Raw genomic sequence first — 16,228 nt, 5'->3', positions numbered from 1 at the left:
TAGCAGAGGCCAGGAAAAATATAGAGGATAGAAAATGCACTATCTGAGTTTAAGAGTAATGTTACTATGTTGACCGAAAAAAATAATAATGATCAAATATCCAGACCAATGTGGAAAATGATTGAAAAAATGGCAAAACGAATCTGATCATCAGGCTCAAAAATTGAAGGATTCAACTGAAACTATTAAATCTTAGAGTAATGCATTACTGAAGGCACAAGATGGTATTTCTATCCTCGAAGATGCAAATAAAATTTCTAAGGAAGAGCTATTATCACTCAAGTTAACTTCATGCCTTGATGAGTTAGCTGGCAAGAGGCACAGCTTTCAAAATGAGCCTGTTGAGATCATTGAATTCCTCAATGATTTACAAGCGCTTATAAAAGAGGATACTCTGTTTCCTAGAGTGAAACAAAGTCTAGAGAAGAAATTTGAGAGCCTGAAGACCATGGATCTCCTTCTTGACAATATAGGGGACCACATATATGACATGACTGGCATGAAAAATAGAAGGCGACTTACTCTAGAGGTAATAGTGACTTTCTTCTTTTCGCTGTTATTTCTTCTTGTTTCCGTCAATTAATAATCTTTTGACTTGCACATATATGCATCTGGAGGCACTCATGTTACATTAAAATTCTTATGTTTTCTTCATTTATTTTAGATTCTCTCCAACAGCTTCTTATTATTAAGTGTATGCCATTTTGTTTTTATCCCAGGAAGATCTGCTTGCGACAAAATATTTGTCCAATGACCTTCAAAAGTTTGGTGTCAAATTAGACAACAGTGAGAAAATGATGCTGATATTGATGGTATAATTTCGTTATCTGCAGAGATAGTAAAGGGTTTCAGTTGAGACAAACTCACGGTTGATAAGTTTGATGATTTCTCTGCTTGTATTGACGAGTTAGCCTCTCTTCTTTTGGCAAAACTACAAGAACTAAAGACTGATATTGAAACTACTTCTACGTACATGGAAACTCTGAAAGCAAGAACAAATACCACGGAACTATTAAGAGATAATAAGCAGGAAAAACTATTGCCACTTTAGAGAATGATATGTCAATTTTGCTGTCTGCATGCACTGATTCAACCAGAGAACTTCAAATGGAAATTGAAAGGCGTGTTATGGAATCAGACTCCAATTTTGTGGCAGGAAATTTTAACAATGAAACCGTTGTACAAGCAAACAGTCAGCGGAATAACAAATATATGGAAACAGCACAAAAGTTGATAAATGCTACTACAAAAACTCAAACTTTTATCAAACAACTTGAACTTAGAAGGAAGGAGGTAGCTGCAACAGTAGAAGATCTGCAAAGCGAGTTGAATGAGGCAAGAGCTGCTCTGGAAACGGTCATTAACGAAAGAGACCATAATAAAAGTAGATTTGTGCAACTAGAGTCTGATATACAAACAATACAAAGTTCATGCAGAGGACTTAGAAATGACCTAGAGGATTATCATGCCTTACAAGAAAAGTTTAGAGAAAAAGAGGCAGAAATTTCATCATTGTACAGTACTTTATCAACAAAGGAACAAGGTAAATGTTGGAATCTTTCTTGACCTTAATATCGTTTTTTTTTCCCCAATAACATGTATATGACATGATGTCTTTTCTTTTTAAGAGAACGAGAGATCTCTGTTTTCCACATCTGAGGCTACAGCCCTTTCTGACAAAATAGATAAGATTGAAATACCTATCATGGAGTCAGGAGAAGATGATATGGAGCGACATACTTCAACCACGGTAAAGAAGCTTTTTCACATCATTGATTTTGTTACTAGGTTGCGGCAACACGTGAACTCTTTGTCTCATGACAAAGAGGAGCTGCAATTAACCCTTGACAACAAGGTCCTTGAAGTTAAGCGTCTGAATGAGGAAGTCAACCAACTTGACAGAAATTGTGAAGATTCCAAAAATGGGAAGGATGATGACTCTGAGATTTCCTTTTCTTTGGAGAAAATATTAGATATGTTGGGAGCCAGTGATTGGAACGGAGACAAAAAATCTGCGGGTGCAAAGGGACTAATAACAGTACTAGAAAAGCAGGTCATGACTATTCTTCTAGGATCAGAAAAATCAAAGTCTAGAGACCAGGAACTGAGTACTAAGTTGCTTGGTGACCAGAAGGTCATTGATGAATTGACAGCCAAAGTCAAGTTACTTGAACACTCAATCCAAAATAGGACTTCTCAGCCTGAATTTCATCAAGAAAGGAGCATATTTGAAGTAGCCGCATCACCTGTTGCATCTGAGATATCTGAAGTTGAAGAGGTGGCTACGTTATTCTTTAAGCATAACATTCTTTGTTGATGCAATTAATGTTTAAATTTAATTTATGCTTTATACGCATGTCAGCAGAGTCCATTCGCAAATAGTAAGGTTTTCATAACTAGATTATATTATATATTACCACCATCTAGGTTTGACTCCAATGTCAACTTGAAAAATTGCGAATTACGCTTGTTAATTATATTCTTACAAATCAATATACCATGTTAGCGCATTGTCTATATCTGTTATGCTTTGTGCCTCTTCTTTATTTAACTGATATCCTTTATTTGATTAACTTTGACTGCTTATCGCATCCACTTAAGTTGTTTGGGAAGCAATACAATGCCTGATGCTACAAATGAAAATATTTTTTGATTGCATTTGAAACCTATTGCATAGAACACAGTTCTTAATAACATCATACCTATGGAAAGCTCTTATACATCAGACTAAGGATAAAGGATATTTAATTAAATTCACATTAATTGAAATTTTCGTCCGATTTTCTTGTATATCAAATTGGTTTCTATGTTGTTTGAATATGCATAACTTTCGTCTTTGGGGTAGTTGGTGATAGAATCATCTCATGTATAAGTATTTGACACCCCATATATTATAGGTGGTTTGGAAAAAGTTAATCCAAGAAATTATGTTTGTAAGGATTTTGTTTCCTTACAGGGGTCACTTGGAAAGAAAGCAACATCTTCTGTCCTACAAGCTGTTCATATGCTAAATATGCGAAAAGGATCTACAGACCATCTTCTACTTGATATTGATTCAGAACCCAGTAGTTTAATCAACAAATCTGATATTGATGATAAAGGTAATCATGAGATTTCAGTTACTCCCAAATGCTACAACAAAAATTGCAAGACTTAACTCTAGATTGCTGTAAAAGCCATCAATTCAAGTCTCTGAATAAAACTGGATTTGTACCCAAACGAGGAAAGTTAATTGCAGATCGTTTTGATGGAATCTGGTAAATGTTGGTTCAAATGTTTGTCTCATGAACTGTAGGTTCTCTAAATTCATGAGTCGTGAAACTTAGGAAGCATATATAAAAACTATGGTGGCCGGGCTCTCACGAGTCGTTCCAGAGCAAGGTTAGGAGTTATTGGTTATCTGCTCATCTTGCATTTATGGCTATTGGGAACGATCTTGCAGAGGGAATTGTCATAGTCGTCGTCGTCGTCAACATCCCTCTGAACAGTGCAACTAAGCAGTGCCATTTCAATTCTCATTTGCAAATCGTGAATGCTATGAAACATGAAGATCCTAATTTTATTGTATTTTTGTATAGTCAGTATCCTGTTTTGCTGTCTGCATTGGCATTTTAGGGGTTCAAAGAATGCACTTTTCAATGTCTGGGGATATCTTTTATATTAGTTTAATTCATGATAGAAGATGTGGGATACGGATTGGAATTGTAATTGAGGAAAATCATTAAAACAGTAATTAATATGAGTAATTACTTGTTATACAGGATTAAACAAACTCATGGAAGTAGGACCCCAATTCCACATATACTCCTCCGGTCCTTATTATAAGACCCAATTTGACTTTTTATTTGGTCCTAATTATAAGACCCAATCCATTTTCTCTCTTATATTTATGCATTTTTTTCCAAGATAATCCTTCTAATAATGATAGTTTTAGCCAATATACTTAATTAGCAAGGATATTTTAGGAATAACAACACTTATTTATTATAAATAACCAACTTAACTTACTTCCTTAATCTCCTCAAATAAGTCAATTGGGTCTTATAATTAGGACCGGAGGAGTATATGTTTGTTTGATTACATATAACAAGCAATTTTTCATATTAAACACTTATTTAGTAAATTTTTTCAATCTCAATCTCAATCCCTAATTCCCTACCTCATATTTTTAATACTTGGTACGGGACCTTTGGGTTTATCTTGGTATTGTATGATTAAAGTAGTTTTGTTTTCGTGGATATTACAATGCTCCAAACCCTGTATTTAAAAGAATAGGAAATGAATATGCAAATAACTGCTTTTTGGTGAAGTATTTGGTTTCAAACTACCACTTCATTAATGCACCAGTAGACAGTAGCGTAACAGCAATCCTTTGTTGTTTATCTATCCTTGAATTGAATGAGAGCCATAAATAAATAAAAGAAAAGGGCCCTCAAGCTATATACAATCATCAATGCACGTTGGCAAAAAGAAGGAAAAACAATCAATGCAAACAGAATTTATTGACTAATTGTGATTTTTTTACAACAACCCTATTTTGATTCCTCTTAAACATTCATTTATGGAGCATACGTACAAGAATTACCTGAAAACTGATAAAAATTAAAGATAATTATTTTTACCTTGAAAATAGAAATTAGTACTTTTAACAGAATAATCTGGGGGTGGGTAAATGTCATAAAAATTAAACATAATTATTAAATTGGAGGAGACAACTATTCAAGCATATTGATAGTTGTCAAATTCATATAATTATTAAAATATGATTACTACACATTAAATGAACTATTAAGCTACAATGTGCTCTATCACTCTAAACTAGAATGATTATTATTCGGATGTATTTTATACTATTAACTTGTAAATTATCTGGGCGTTTTCAAGACGCTAACTTCTGCAATGCCACACAATAAATGATATATTACAATTATTAAAATGTATTAAAAATAAAAATTTTAAAAAATTAATAAAAACATATACAAATTACACAAACCAAGACAAAATATGTCTATTAAATCTTATTACTCCTCCGGTCCTAAATATAAGACCCTTATACACACTAGTATAAGGGTCTTACATTTAGAACTGGAGGAATAATATTTATAAGTCATTAATTTTATACAAAAGTACCTACTAGTTGTTACTCCTCTGGTCAAATAGGATTAGAGAGAGAATGTTTTCTTTGTCATATTTATTAGTTATTCCATTATATTTTAATGTAAATATACTATTTTATCTTTCATTTATTATGGTGTAGCTAGTTATTTTTTTAAAAAAGTGTATATATTAAATAGAGAAAAAGTTGAAAAGTTATTATATTTTAATGGAAAGTTAATACATTTTATGGTTTTTCTTAGTCAGGATAAAATATGCTGGAAGTGCCTTATAAATAAGATTATAAGAGTATTTAATAATAACATATACATTGGTAGAACAAATCTAATATATTTAAAATAACAGAATGCACAGATAATTACAAGTTCTAGATAACTTAAATTTACACAAGATTGACATATATGTTTAGAAAATGAGTTGTTATTTTTTTCACAAAATTCTTTTGTACGTGTGTGCACATATGCAACACACACAAAAACTCTATGGTCCTGTTTAGTATTAATTATTAAAAATAATGGGTAGGAATTGTGACTGAAATTTAAAAAAAAAATACGAAAAGAATGTTTAGTACGAGTGATTGCTTGTTATTTGAGGTTAGGTAAATTCATATATATGGTATTGAGATATACAATTGGAGGAGGTGGCTGATAAATGTTGGTTGATTGTGTATTTTATTATAGTGCTATGATTCAAAGTATCATTTCCAATTGACCAATTTTCGCTCCATCCCTGTAAGGGCAGAGAACCCATCGCTGTCTCGGCCGTGCTACTGGAGGTTTTGGGGAAGTCAGAATAGGGGAGCACTCATCTTGAGGTGGGCTTACTACTTAGATGGTATTTTCTAATCCCACCTACATGGGATTGTCTAATCCTAGGTAACAAGAAAATTACTCATACTACCTCCATTTCTAATTATAAAACCTCGTTTGTTTCTTATAATTAGGACTAAAAGTAGTATTCTTTAATGATTTTTCTCAGTTTCAACTCTAATTTTTGTCCTTTATATTTAATGTTTTATACCAAACAGGACCAATATTATCATCTTTCACGCTCACTTGAGTAGGGAAATATAGTTGTGGAAACAATGTGAAGAAGCTATAAAAGGCAAAATGTGACTAATTTTTGTAACTGAAGTGGTGGGATTTGTTGATGACGTTATAAAAGACGCAAGGTGCTCCTGCTTTGTATAAGATCTACATAGATTCCCCTAAATAGATCAAACGAGTTGGCCCCAAACAACCAAAACTTTGTTTATAAATTATAAACCTCTCAATAATCTCTCATCCATCAGATTCTGAGCTTTTCCCAAAACCAAAAATCCCAAAGGGAAAAAAACACATTTTAATTGAGAAGAAAATTCTCATCCATCCATAAAGCCTGCCAATTAATTCCCCCCTTGTTTCCTTCTTATTATTTCTTGTGTTTCTGTTATTTCAATCACATCCTTTTCCTCCTTCGCCTTCATTTCAATGTCTTCGGTAAGATTGATAGATCTCTCCCAATTGTTTGGATTTGGATTTTGGAGGTTGTTCTTGTGAATAATTTTTGATGAATGTGTTTGTTTGATTTGTGTGCCAGCAAGAGCAAGGAAGGCCTTTACCAAAGTTTGGGGAATGGGATGTGAATGATCCAGCTTCTGCAGAAGGATTCACTGTCATCTTCAACAAAGCTAGAGATGAGAAGAAAACCGGTGGAGCTTCCGGCCGCCATTCCTCAAGCCGAAGAATTGATTCTCAAAAAGATGATAAAAAGAAACAATCACCAAATTCCAATTCTAAGGTTAATACTCTTCTATTCAATTAATCTTCGTTGTTTCCTTCATTTATTTATCGAAAATCTTGCTCTTAGGTGTCCATAGTTGGGCCAGACTTCCCTTATTTCCGGACTGATTCGACCTGGCCTGGTCTCATTTAATTCGTTTTTCTTTAAAATTGATTCACAATGAAGAATTGATTCTCATGGAGATAATGATGGGGAAAAAAACCACCCAGCCGATTTCAAGGTTAATACTTATTCAATTAATGTTCATTCTTTCATTCATTTATCAAAAGGAGCATAGAATCCATGTAAAGGAAATAGCTATCAAAAAGTCCTAATGATAAGTAAGTTATCATTTTTTATTATAAAACTTATCATTATAAACTGTTTTGTCATTATAACAATTATGTTTTTTTAGGAATTAATTGCAATTCTCCTTTTATCAAAAATCTTGTTTCTAGGAGTTCGTCATAGTTAGGCTAGACTTTCCCTATTTTTGAACTGGTTGACCTTGCCTAGTAACATTGATCTCACCTGGCTTGAAATAATTGGGTCACAGCAAAGAATTGATTCTCATAGAGATAATGACAAAAAGAAACAATATAATTACCCAATTAAGACTCCAAGGTTATATAATGCTTTCATTTATTCTCCAATCATATTCATCGAAATCCTATTGCTGCTTAATCATCACAGTGTCCATCTCAATATCTGGCTAGTTCGACCTAACTTAGTTTCATTTTATTTATTTTTTGACTTTACTTAGCTCGAAATGACTGGGACATGTTAAACTAATAGGGCTATCAGACCATTTTAGCCCTTATTATCTAACCTAGTCTTCCAAATATTAAAAGCTTGATCAATTGATTGTATTAATCATTGTAAAGTTTATGTGAGATTGATAATGATGATGATTTGTTTGTGATGTTTAATGCAGAAAAAGTGGTTTTGCTTTGGCCCTTGAGAGGGAGAAGCTTCTTATTGTTGTGCATTTATTGTAACTGTTCATGTGATTTGAGGCGTCCAAAGTGAATCGCGGGCTGAAGAAAATAGTTTTGAGGATTTGTATGCAGCTTCTGCTTCCTCTTGATGATTTGATTTTTTCTTTACACCGATGAAAAAGTAATGTAAATAGGCATATTTATCTTTTGTATTTTATTATTATTTTTTAAAAATATAAAAAGCCCTATTTTGTTTGAATCACCATTCGATCGGATTGTAATATTAAAATTAAAAGGTGCCTCTTTATGTCTCTTCAATTCATAAAGCCAGCATATCTAAACAACCTTGGTTCTCCAATGGGGCCTATTTAATATTGTATGATTTTTGTCCTTCTATTTTGATTTTAATACTTTATATCGACACTGTGCCCTTATGCTATTACAAAAATTAACCCAGAGGTATTTGCAATTTTATGTTTTTTTTTGGCAATAATTGTTTGTAAATACAAAATGAGTAAATCTGAAAATTTTTGTGCCAACAATTAAATTGTTTTATAGCATATAGTAATGTTTAGACTTACATATGCTTTTACTTCTTAATTAAACACGTCTTATATACCTATCACATAAAATTTGGGAAATAAATTAGGTTATTTATGATTTATGAGTAATAACGTGATTTATTATAATATTGATGTTCATACATGCTTTTATTTTAATTTGATGCTGACAAATTTAAAATTAAATAATGTTAATTTCTTAGTTCTTAGTTAAAATTACATAAAATTTTCTTAACATTTGAGTCACATGAAGATAATTAATTTATGATGTTTAAAACTTAATAACGAATTTTTTTGGATTTTAAATTTAGGCTAAAATCTACAAAATTTCCCGCTGCATATAACTGTACGATGTTTAAATTGGACTTCATTGATGTTTTAATTTTTTAGATTAAATCTCACACCATTTTTGTTGGTAAGGTACTGACCGAGATTGTCAAGTCAGATCAATAAGAAAAACGCGGCATTTAACATGAATTAAAATTTTGAAGTTATAATAAATAAAAAGTTAATATGCAAATTTGTTTTGGAAAAAGCACTTGCCCTATAAATTCTTTGGGGTTTAAGGTCGTCTTGGAAGTAATAAAGTGGAATAATATTATCCCTTACTATTAAAAATGTTACTCCTCCGGTCTTTAATATAAGACTTATTTAACTAATTTGATTAGATTAAGAAAGTTAGGTAAGTTAGTTAATTATAAGAAATGTAACAAAATTTTCTTAAAATACCACAATCATCTTTCTTAATGCCTCATCGCCTTCTTTTACTTGATTATGGTTGAGAGAATATCTATAAGGGTAATTTAGAAAAAATTGATAAATATGATAAATGAGTCTTATATTTAGAACCAAAACTAACTCAAGAATTAGGTCATATATTAAGGATTGGAGGAGTAATAGCCAATATCAATATTTCAAATTTCAATAGTTAATGTGAGTTTTTTGACGGGTGAGTGCTATGTTTTGAAATTTTTGGATCAACATCAATTCTAAGTAAAAATTTTTGAAACAAATTTATACCTTAATTCATATATAAAACTCTTTGAACTTTCGGCTAGTTGCATATCACTCTGAACATTTCAAAATTTGAATTTAACCTCCTTAAAGTTTTAATTTTTTAAAATTAAATTCCTACTGTTATTTTTTAACATTAAACTACCAACTCTGTTAAGTTAATTTTACAAAAACGCTTTTCAAATTGAAATTTATGTTAAAATAAATTTTATCTATAATTTACCCTTCATTATACTAAGTTGCTAATTTTGGCTAAAATTGTTTTGAAAAGTTTAAGAGTTTTTTTTCTTTTTGTTAATTTTTTTATTTTTGCAAATAATTATTTATTTAATGCTTTTATCATATTAGTGCAGAAACTTAAGAAATTATTTAACGTATACATAAGAAATTGATTGAACATTTGATAAATTCTTTAAATAAATATAAAATTGACTAAATATTTGTTTTTCATGTTTGTAACACGTTTTTAAATTAATTTAAATTATAAATCTAACTTATTTATATAATCTCCCAATTTAACATCATTTATATTATATGATAAAAAAATATGTGTTTGAAATATTTTTAGCCAGTTTGTAATTAATTTTTCATCACATTATTTTGACAAATATAGGAGTTTCAAACATATTAGACATTTTGAAAGTATATGTTTTAAAATATTTTTTAGCTATATAAAATTTATTTAACACGAGAACCTGTAGGTAAGCTAACTTTGACAGGAGAAATTGAATGGTAAGAAAATAGAGCTAAAGAACTATAAATGTGATCAGTGGCAACTGAATCAATGATCCAAGTAACAAGAGTAGTGGTAGAAACAAAATTACATTTACCTGAAAATGATAGAGAAGAGGAGGTGATGTGATTAATTGAAGAAGATGTTTGAGGCGAGGAAAGAATAGTAATTAAGGAGGCGTTGATATTGTTTAGACGAAAGTTGAGGACGAACCAAAATGGTGGAAACAATTGTTGGTGGAGGAGTGGGGAGCAGGGGAGGCTTTGTAGTAGAATTTGCTTGAACAATACCAGAGTTTGGAACTAAAAGTTATTCACCGCAGCAAAAGTCTGAAATTTAAAGCCAGGAGGAAATCCATGTTTCCTATAACAAGTCTCTTCAGTGTGTTGAGGTTTCCCACAGTATGAACACTGTTTAGGCGGACCAATGTGTGCTTTGGTAGAGCGAGGTGGACCCTTGGCCAATAAAACTATAGGAATAGAAGGAACAGAGAGATGAAGTTCCCATTCTTGTTGTAGAACAAGAGAGAAAACGCGGTTAATCGGTAGAAGCGGATCAAGAAGCATGATCTGAGACTTTATAGAGGTGTACTGCTCATTCAATCCTCTCAAGAACCGAATCACATTGTCCTTTTCTATATGAGCTTGGTCACTATCGATTGATCCACAAGAACATGCTTTAATCGGATGAATGTTTGAAAGTTCATCCTAGAGAATTTTCAATTGAGTATAATATTCACTACAGTCAAAGAACCTTGTCGCAAACTATAAATTTCTTCCTGAATTTTAGCAATGCGGAAGATATCGGATTGGGAATACCTCCAAATCTCTGAAGCACTATCAAGCCAGAGAATACTCTTTGAGATTGTTGGAGTAAGAGACTTGGTCAGCCAGCCTTACACAAGATTGTTACACCACTCCCATGCCGAAAAAAGTTTGTTGACGGATAAGGGACAACAAAGAGTACCATCGGCGAACTTGAGCTTATTTTTCGATAACAGGGCCATTCGCATGGCACGAGACCAACCATGGTAGTTTGATCCGTCGAGAGGGGGAGAGACAAGAACAAGAGTAGGATTCTCGTTGGGGTGAATATAATATCGACTGGATTGATCAATAGACAATTTGGAGGATGCAGAAGATGCCATGGGAGGAGCTTAGAAAGTATCAAAGAGAGAGGGAAAAGGGGGGAGTGGAGAAAATGAGGACCTGAAGAGTAAAGTGAAGAGAGAGAAAAAATTGTGGAAAAATCAAAAGGCTCTGGATACCATGTGACTTGATGTGGAAAAATGATAAGCTAATTTTCATTAATGAAGAAAAGGGTATATATATACCCGAGAGTCCAGTGAAATACATAACAGAATGCTTAGCTGAAATACATTGAGAAATAACTTAACAGAAGTTACACTATACTTGACAGAGGTGAAAGTTACCCGATGGCCGTAAGATTTTAAACTTCATATCAAAGCTTTTGCCTTATCAGTTTTATGTCAGTTCAACACCCCTCCCCGCAAAACGAGGAAAAATAAAAAATAAAAAATCCATGTCAGGTTATAATCAATATGTTTATTATGCCATATGCATATGGACTCACAATTTGAGCAAATTTATTGTTTTTGATGTGCAGAGTTTAGTTTGACACATGTGGATGAGGTTATTGATTCGCACTTGACTAAAGATTACTCCTGTGACATTGCTTTGCCTCGAATTAAGAAAAGGTTTCTTTCTTTAACTGCTTAAATTAAACTTTCTATCTAGAACTTGTTGTGACAATTCTTTATGTTCTACTTATAGTTTTTGTGTTGCATTTTCATGGTGAAGGCCTCTCCTTTTAATAGTTTTATGGGGTAGCTGGTAAAGTAATTGTTCCATGTAAAATTTGCTTTTCCTACATGATTATCTATTGCTAAATTTGTAAAACTTGTTTTGTAAACCTTTGAAAATCTGTTCTTGTCAAACTAAGGCAACTTTGTAAATTTTGTGGCTTTGTTATTTTTAATACTACATTCGGTCTTTAATATAAGATATAGTTGACTAATTTGGGGAGATTAAGAAAGTTAGTTAAGTTAGTTATTTGTCGTAAATAGTTATTGTCTTCCCTAAAATATTCTTATTAATTATGTGTGTTGGAATTAGCTATTGATAATAACTCCTTAACATATGTAACTACGTGCCTGTTTGGGTATCATCCCAAACCATAGTTTGGGGAAAGAGATTGCTGAACACTAGGAAAAAAAGCCAAAACCATAGTTTTGGCCTAGAAACCATGATTTCTATAGAAGCAGATAATTTTCGCTTCTGGAACAAAAAGGAAGAGTGTCAGAGCCTCTAGCCATCCGTGTTCTAACTTTCTTAACATTTTGGATCCCCTGATACACATTGCTTTCAGTCATTGCAAAAGAAAAAATGACAATTTTAGTTACTTTTTAAAAATTCAAGGTCATTAATTAACATCTTTAAATTGATCAATGAAAGCCATCAATGAGCCTTCCCCATTGATAACCAAAACAGGAGGTGGGTGACACTCTCCCAAGTATTAAAATTAATTGTTAAAATTAATTAAAAATAATAAATATATAAGAGATGTAATTCTGTTTTTAAATACATCAACGGGGAGGAACCTTTTTTTTCCCCACCCCAAGCCATATTTTTTAGGAACTTTGTACTCCCCCTTGTTTCTTTGTTTTTTTTTTTCCACACACGCCATACTTATTAAAAAAAAAATCTCAACAAGCTCTCAAAATAGTTGAAGATCATGATTCATTTCTCAAATTTTTTCACAGGAAATTTCCCAAAACATATCCGAATCATTTTCACAAAATAAAGGTAGTACTCCCCTTAGTCCCCTCCCATCTCCACCATTAATAAATATCAACCATCTTACATAATATGCCTCAAATGCTACTGCTTCTATATAACAATCTTTCAGGTTTCCGTTGCCCTTCCCATCCTTTTCCCCTCCAGTAACCTCAAAATATATATACACATATTAATTATTTATTAACTACATTTTCTTATATATTATTAATTATGTTGGTAAAAAATATATTATCAACAAATATATTTCTTCAAATTCAAATATATTATAAAATCCATCTTTTATGTAATTATCGTATTAACTTATGCCTTTTTAGAATTTGTACATATAAAAAATACTTCTGACAACAACTATCTAAACACTCTTATTTTATCAGAATAATTTTTTCACAAAATCTATTCTCCTAAGAATCTATTCTCCAGAAGTTATTCTCCAAATCATGGTTTGGTTTTATCCAAACACCCCCTACTATAGGATTACCTGAAAGCAAAATAGATAAATATTGAAAATAAAGTAGATTAGTATCTTATATTTAGGATTAAATTGAATGTCAAACTAGTTTTATATTTAGGACAAAAGGTAGTATTATTTATTTTAGAGCTGGTTATTTAATTTGGGTTGTGAGGAGAGTGTTAAGTTGAAACCTCTTCGTACTTACGAGAGAAGCTTTTTCAGTTATCGTTATTGTTGTTATTTATCTTTTTTCATCTTGTCTTCCGTTATTTTTATAGGTGGACTCTTGAATCTATTAGTGCGGTAGAACCTCGACGTAGCGCTCTTAAAGAAGATTTTGAGGAGGAAGAAGAGAAAGAGGAAAATGAGCAGCCTGTCAAAGATCGGCTGAAAGATGGAGCCTATGAGAAGGTGTGTTCCCTTCTTAATAAGAAGCTATCATTTTCCTTTGTCTTTTTTTGCTGTTTTCTCTCTGTTTATTTTCTTGTTAAGTCCAATATAGGCAGTTTTAATTTTTGGTCCAGTCATTGAATGTTTAACAGGATTATTATCGTGGATGAAGCCCCATGAGGGACAAAGATAGAGAAGAAGACATGATAGTCATAGGCACAGGTATCTTTTACTCATTGCAAGCATCTGCATGGCTTGACCTGTTAGTTTTGTCAAGGAGACTGAATGGAGTATGATTTCTTTTGTTGGCTCTTGGGTTATACATAAACAATTTGCCAGGGTTTGGGTTTAGAGGCCCAATGTAAGCATAAGTTGGTTTTTATCACGTGATTGCTGGGATAATGACAATTTTTTTGGTTATAAATATGGCGCAAATGTACTGGATGCTGTTTCTGAAGTTGCACAACATATATCCTGTTTAAAGTCATATTTCAATCTCCATTCTGGCATTCATAGCCAATTGTGGTTCTCAATTGCTTCCTAAAGTAGAGAGCTTTATGATTCTGCCGGGTTTTTTTTGCACTGTGTGCGTGCAGTGAGAAGTATGATGGATCAGACATTTTTATTGCTGCTTAAATAAGGTTCCATGTGGTCACATCAACATGTGAATTAATCAACTGATCTATTAGGGAATTGCATATTTCTTGTTAGAAAAGCTCAAATGCTGCTGGTTAAAGCAATTAATTGCTTGTCATATTGATCTATTAGTGGAGGTATTTTTCTATCGTTTGCAAGTCCTTTCCTTTTAAATTGGATACCCGGATCAGTGGTTTTTGTTAACTAAATAAAAATTGCACTTTTGGATGTCTGGTTGCCAGGGATCGGGATTATGACCAAGATTATGATAGAGAGAGAGGGCGAGGCCGTGATAGAGATAGGGATAGAGTGGGAGAGGGATAGGGACAGAGACCAGTATCATGTGAGGGAAGAAAAAGAGTATGGAAGAAAAAGAGAAGGGAGGGAGCGAGAGAGGAGAGAGAGAGAGATAGGGATCGGGAGAGAGGGAGACGAAGAAGCCATTTTAGGAGCAGAAGTAGGAGCAGAGATGGTGGGGATAGGAAGAGACATGCATGGAGTAGTATGAGTCCAAGTAGTAGAAGGCACTAGGATGGTGATGCAAGTCGTGATGAGCCCGAGAAGAAGGAGGAGAAGAAGGACGATGAGACTAATCACCCTGATCCTGAGATTGCTGAAGCAAACAAGTTACGTGCTGCTCTAGGCTTGAAAACTCTCCGACCCTGACCTCCCTCGCTCCATTTCCCTTGTGTTTGTGTTGTATTAGTTTTTGAGATGTTATATATATCTAAATGCATATTGGTACTTATTGGAGGGTCTGTCCATGTGCTTTGAATAGGACTTGAGGCAACTATTAGCTGTACGTGTAGTGATTCAATGAAGGTTTAAAGTCTAATCACGCATGAGTTCGTGCAACAAGGGAGTATGCGTATTTCACCCTTTTCCCCCTCTTTTGTTAGGTAATGTATCATTTTAAATTAAGAAATTCCACAAAATGCGATTCTTAGAAAATACAATTGAGTTAAATATAGGGAAAAAGATAATAAAATATCTTAGAAATTGCTAAAGAACAAATCAGTGTGGGTGAATTTTAAAATTTCAATTCACCCCCTTTGTACCATTTTAAAATTTTTAAATCTTGTAAAATTACACAAATACCGTTTATTATTATTATTATTATTATTATTATTATTATTATTATTATTATTATTAAAAAAAATTTTGCCATCTCAACACTGTTAGCCATTGGAGCTCCAGCACCGGTGACCCTATCGGTGATTAGCCATTGGAGCTCCAGCGATCAGTCGCTAGAGCTCTGTTAACTATTTTTTCTTATGTATTGATAACTTTTTTTTAGCTATTGACTATTTTTGTTTTTAGAACTCTGATGACTACTTTTATTTAGCTATTGACTATTTTAGTATTGTGATTGACTACTTTCATTTTTAAAATTTTGGTGACTACTTTTGTTTAGCTATTGACTACTTTAGTTTTGCTATTGATTACTTTTGTTTCAAAAATTCAAAAAATGCATTAAGTGTTGTTGGAGATTTAGTGACTATGTTTTGTTTAGTTATTTACTACTCTTGTGTTATCAATAACTATATAAAAGTAGTCAATAGTTCATAAAAAATAAGGATAATATTGTTATTTCACAATATTATAAAATTTCAAAATAGTACAAGCGGTTTGACTTGAGATTTTGAAATTAATTTACCCTAATTTGTCCTTTAGGATTTTTGAGGGTATTTTCGTCTTTTTCTTTCCCTTAAATATATCTAACTTGTCATCAACTAGTACATATGATATTTGAAAGAGTGAAGGAAGTGGATGTTGAGTAACACAGAACAAAAGATGTGAGTTTAAAATGA

General features: G+C 32.5%; 1 protein-coding gene and 1 pseudogene across 1 annotated transcript; both read left to right on the top strand.

Moving 5' to 3' along the window:
• Positions 1-1,059: 1,059 nt before the first annotated feature.
• Positions 1,060-7,837, top strand: LOC114747112 (protein Spindly-like). The gene is made up of 6 exons (XM_028935400.1): positions 1,060-1,543; positions 1,629-2,278; positions 2,957-3,101; positions 3,443-3,564; positions 6,694-6,894; positions 7,811-7,837. Exons 1-6 carry the CDS (start codon positions 1,060-1,062, stop codon positions 7,835-7,837), a joined length of 1,629 nt encoding a protein of 542 aa, XP_028791233.1.
• Positions 7,838-11,430: 3,593 nt separating this feature from the next.
• On the top strand, positions 11,431-15,083 carry LOC114747111 (pre-mRNA-splicing factor 38-like; annotated as a pseudogene).
• Positions 15,084-16,228: the final 1,145 nt, after the last annotated feature.

Source organism: Neltuma alba, unplaced genomic scaffold (assembly GCF_004799145.2).
Source record: "Neltuma alba isolate B1F8T4 unplaced genomic scaffold, ASM479914v2 tig00005218_pilon, whole genome shotgun sequence".
Lineage (NCBI taxonomy): Eukaryota > Viridiplantae > Streptophyta > Magnoliopsida > Fabales > Fabaceae > Neltuma > Neltuma alba.
The sequence above is the reverse complement of the archived record's forward strand: the minus strand, read 5'-3'. Positions and strand labels throughout refer to the sequence as shown.